General features: G+C 39.9%; 1 protein-coding gene across 1 annotated transcript; it reads left to right on the top strand.

Moving 5' to 3' along the window:
- The first annotated feature begins 2,643 nt into the window (after nt 1–2,643).
- LOC145987975 (uncharacterized) lies at nt 2,644–3,834 on the top strand. Its single transcript, XM_083122815.1, has one exon. The coding sequence runs from the start codon at nt 2,644–2,646 to the stop codon at nt 3,832–3,834; it is 1,191 nt and encodes a 396-aa protein (XP_082978941.1).
- Nucleotides 3,835–4,366: the final 532 nt, after the last annotated feature.

The raw sequence follows: 4,366 nt of genomic DNA, 5'->3' as shown, positions 1-4,366 counted from the left end.
TAACATAACAGATTTAAAAGGAAGAAATTTTCGTTCAGGGTGAATATTATCAATACTGGTATTTGGGCGACACGTCGACGTAAAAATCATGCTTATTTAAATTGGTAAATACTACATTCTACATTACACTAATACCACGGTATATGTTAGGGCTTCCCAGATGGCGCAGTGGTAGCGTCGTCGCCTTGTAATCAAGGGGTTCCGGGTTCGATACCCGGTGGAGGCACATAGTGATTCGGATCCCACTTTAAGATGTAGGTCCAGTGTATTAGCCTTTCTGTGCATAAAGTGGACTTAAAACAACAATTCAATCAATCAATCAATCAACCACGGTATATTTATTGTCTGATCCAAGATGCCTTTGAATCCACGGGTCAACTAAATTTTCAACATCAAAGGAACAGATAAAAGCGCACTTTGCATTCGAAGAAATACGGTATAGCTAACTGATTTCATTCGTAAGTGGCTAATGAAACTTTACAGTATCTCAAAATGACATCTGGTGTAAAAGACGGAGTCATCTTAACGCATAGGCTTTTCAGCATTAGGCCAATCGGCGCAGTAAGGGGTAGGGGGTTACATTGTACTTCCGTCCATCCAAGTTGTACCCCTCTAAAATAATTTTACAGACGCCAATCAGAACAGACTTTATTTTTTCATTGAGTGATGCGTGGTAAGACCAGAGCCTACTACTTCTTCTTTTTCAAGTAGCTTTCCAATTATCCTCTCGATGCTGAGCCAGCACCGAAATTTAGGGGGCTCCTATATGAATAGAACCAAAGACTGGTCACATCAAAGACGAGAGCGCTAATCTTTTGGTTACATATGAGCCCTGTTACAAAAGACTTTGTGGGAATTTTTACTGCTTGTGAAAATATACGTATAAAGTTCAGCTTTTCTTATACCATCACTGAAAGCAGAATTAATATTTTCCTTATTTTATGCACAAATAAACGTATTTGTTATTTTCATAACTTTGTCGGCGGGTGTTCGGAAAACAATTCTCAAACCTACAAAGAGAGAGAAATGGTACTTTCCTCTCAAGTGTCGAGACTAGACCAGATGAAGCGCCTCCCCAATGGCGTTGTGGTATCGTCGTCCCCTTGTAATCAAGGTGTCCCGGGTTCGTTACTCGGTGGAGGCATAATTCCACTTTAAACTGTAGGTCCAGTTAGTCCCGATTAGCCTTTCTGTGCATAAAGTGGACATAACTATAGAATAGATTGAGAGCACGCCCTTCGAAACGGGACCAAGAAAATCTCATTACGATCAAAATGAGAATATATTTGATGTCCGAGAGTCTCGATCTCGTTCGAAACTTTCGTGTCATGTTTGAAGAATTTAGTTAAAATTATTTTTCCATTACTATGTGACGTATTTAGACATACCAATCGAATATCTTGTTGGTTTTTCAAATAAGTAATATTTTGTTTGTCACAATTGCGAAGTTAAATCCATTGTGTGACAACTGTGAGACTGTGATACCTGATGGCATATATTCAGGACAAAATTCCGTATTTCGAGGGTTCGCATCGTCTTAAGATGCTATCCAGAAGAAAAACGTTATTCGAGGATTGCACTTGGATAAAACCATCCATCCAAAAAAGCCGGCATTTATGCAAACTACTGCTTATGAAGCTCACACGCAACTCCACTTGTCCCCTAAGAGCCTGTGACTGGTCACAGCGTTACCCAAAATCGGACTTCTCAGTTTGTCTAACAGGGTAACAGATGACTGACTGGTCACTGGTGTCGGATTTATACCTTTCTTGAATAGGAAATGAAAGGCTATGGAAATGTCTTCCAATAAAGTCGTGTTTATTGTCTGTAACGGGCAACCCTTCCAAAATCAATCAACGGTTGGTTGTTATCGCAAGAACCGTCGCTCGAAAGCATAGGTTTATGAGGGACTAGCTCAAGGTACAAGCCGATTCGCCCGAGGGTAAGAGCAGTCCTCCCTACAGGGTTAATCTGTGATACCAGCCTTACGGCAACCGGGTAAAGAAGGCCGAAAAGTACACAATTTGGTCCTTTTTTATGCAGAACGGTTGTTGACAAAATACCAAGCTAACTTGGTCGATATTTGCATGTATCCATGGATTTGCATAATTACATCATGTAATTTAGGATTTTACAATATCTACATGAAATAATTAAAGTTGGAAATTACATACCTATTTAAAATATTTTTCAAATGCCGAAAGAGGTTACAAAATAATTTTGATATCTAAAACAATTGCAGATCCATTCCAGAATGTTCGAATTTCGTACATGGCACAGATTAATTCATGCGCAGTTTTTCTCCCCAAAAAAGCCGGTTTTTCCCGACCACTTCCAACTCTATTTACAAATAAATGACATGTAGGTCAAGATACGAAATCCAACTTAACAAATTTTACGTTCACAAGAAACAATACTAGCCCTTTTCGCAGAACATGTGTGTTCATAGCAACATGGGCACAAGCCGTTTCACGACAGGCGAAAACGTCATACTTTTTTTTTCAAGGTTCGTACCAGCGAAACGACACACCAACTACAAGAATAATACTAGGACCAATTCTTTATTTTGATTTCGTCTATACGTTTCTCTGGTTTGTATATGGAAGACTAATTATAATGAAATTAACTCTTGTTTTTCAGATAATGCATGATGTGAAGGAACGTGCTCGAAGCACACAAGAATCCAATCTTCAGATAATAGCTGCTGCGTCTGTGGGAGCATCTGCAGCAGTTCAAGGAAGCTTACCGCCAGTAAGCAGGCTGAAACGGACCTTACAACGTGCCAGGATTGAGGTCCAAGCAGCCCCACCTAATTCAGTTTCGGTTGTGGACCTAGTGCTGCCTCATGAGTACACAGTAACGAACAATGGCGACCCATTTCTATTGTACGACAGTGGAAATAATGCAAAGAGAATGTTAATTTTTTCCACAAGAAGAAATTTGCAGTACATGAGCACATGTCGGCATTGGTATTCAGATGGTACATTTAAAACGTGCCCACCTTTATTTCAGCAAGTGTACGCCATACACGCTGTAGCCTACAATAATGTAATCCCAACTGTTTATGCTCTTTTACCCAACAAGACTCAAAGAACCTACACACACCTTCTTCAAGTTTTGAAGCAAGAGCAGCCAAACTTAGCTCCAGAATCAATTTTGACTGATTTTGAAACTGCTGCTCAGAATGCCTTTTCAACAGCATTCCCTTTAATAAGGAAACGTGGCTGCTTTTTTCACTTCAGCCAGTGCCTCTGGAGACAGATACAACAAGATGCAGATCTGTTAAGGAGATACATAGAAGATGTAGATTTCGCATTACATCTGCGTGAACTTGCAGCTCTGGCCTTCTTCCCGGAAGGAGATGTTATAGCATCCTTTGAATTGGTCCTGGACTCTGAATTTTACAGGGAAAACCATATATTGCTACAAGGTATAGTAGATTACTTTGAAGACACCTGGATTGGTCATCTACAATTAAATGGTGCACGGAGAAGGCCCCTCTTTCCCATAGAAATTTGGAATTGTCATGAAGCTGTGATAAATGATCTTCCTCGAACAAACAATTCCGTGGAGGGTTGGCACAGAGCTTTCAACCAGCTTGTGGACTGTCGTAATCCAACAATCTGGAAGTTTCTGAGGGAATTTAAAAAAGAACAGTCTTTGAATGAACTGAAAATTGAACAGTATGTTGCAGGAAATCCTCCACCCCCAACTAAGCGTATCTACAGAGACGTATCTGCAAACATCAAGAGGATTGTTGAGGATTTTGGAAGAAGACCTCTTTTGGATTACCTCCGTGGGCTTGCACACAACCTCAGCCTTCAATGTTCTTGAAATTGTAAGGCTGATATCACGGTCCGACCACTCAGTGGCGCCTTGAAGTAACCTGACTGAAGTAGCTACGTAAATAAAGTACGCCGAATTTTCACTGACAGTAGGATGTGTAGCAGTAGCCTTAAGTGAATTTCAACTTCCAGTGAATGTGTTTGTGAGAAGGGACAGAACGGATGGGTTAATGCCAAATGACGAAATCAGGAATGTCAGTGTTGAGTTGTTTTAATTGAAACTTTTTTGTCATTTATTTTATATTCTGTCTTCAGCGCAACGATGTGCAGTTAGTGTTGACAATCACCCTGTAAACAATCACCCTGCATAGTGTTTCATAAAGGATGTACAGTATTAATAATTTTTGCATACTGATAACAAATGTACACATTGTGTTCTGTAAAATATATCATGATAATTTCGTTCATGCCATCGAAGAACATGGCAATTTCATGCATTTTTGCCAGAGGACTGCACCAGTCTTAGATAGAAAACTAATTAAGAATTAACTAAATTCCAGTGGGCGTGTGAGGGGTCACAA

Source organism: Lepisma saccharinum, chromosome 5 (assembly GCF_977018435.1).
Source record: "Lepisma saccharinum chromosome 5, izLepSacc3.1, whole genome shotgun sequence".
Taxonomy (NCBI): domain Eukaryota; kingdom Metazoa; phylum Arthropoda; class Insecta; order Zygentoma; family Lepismatidae; genus Lepisma; species Lepisma saccharinum.
Note: the sequence above shows the minus strand (reverse complement) of the source record. Positions and strands in the feature narration are given on the sequence as shown.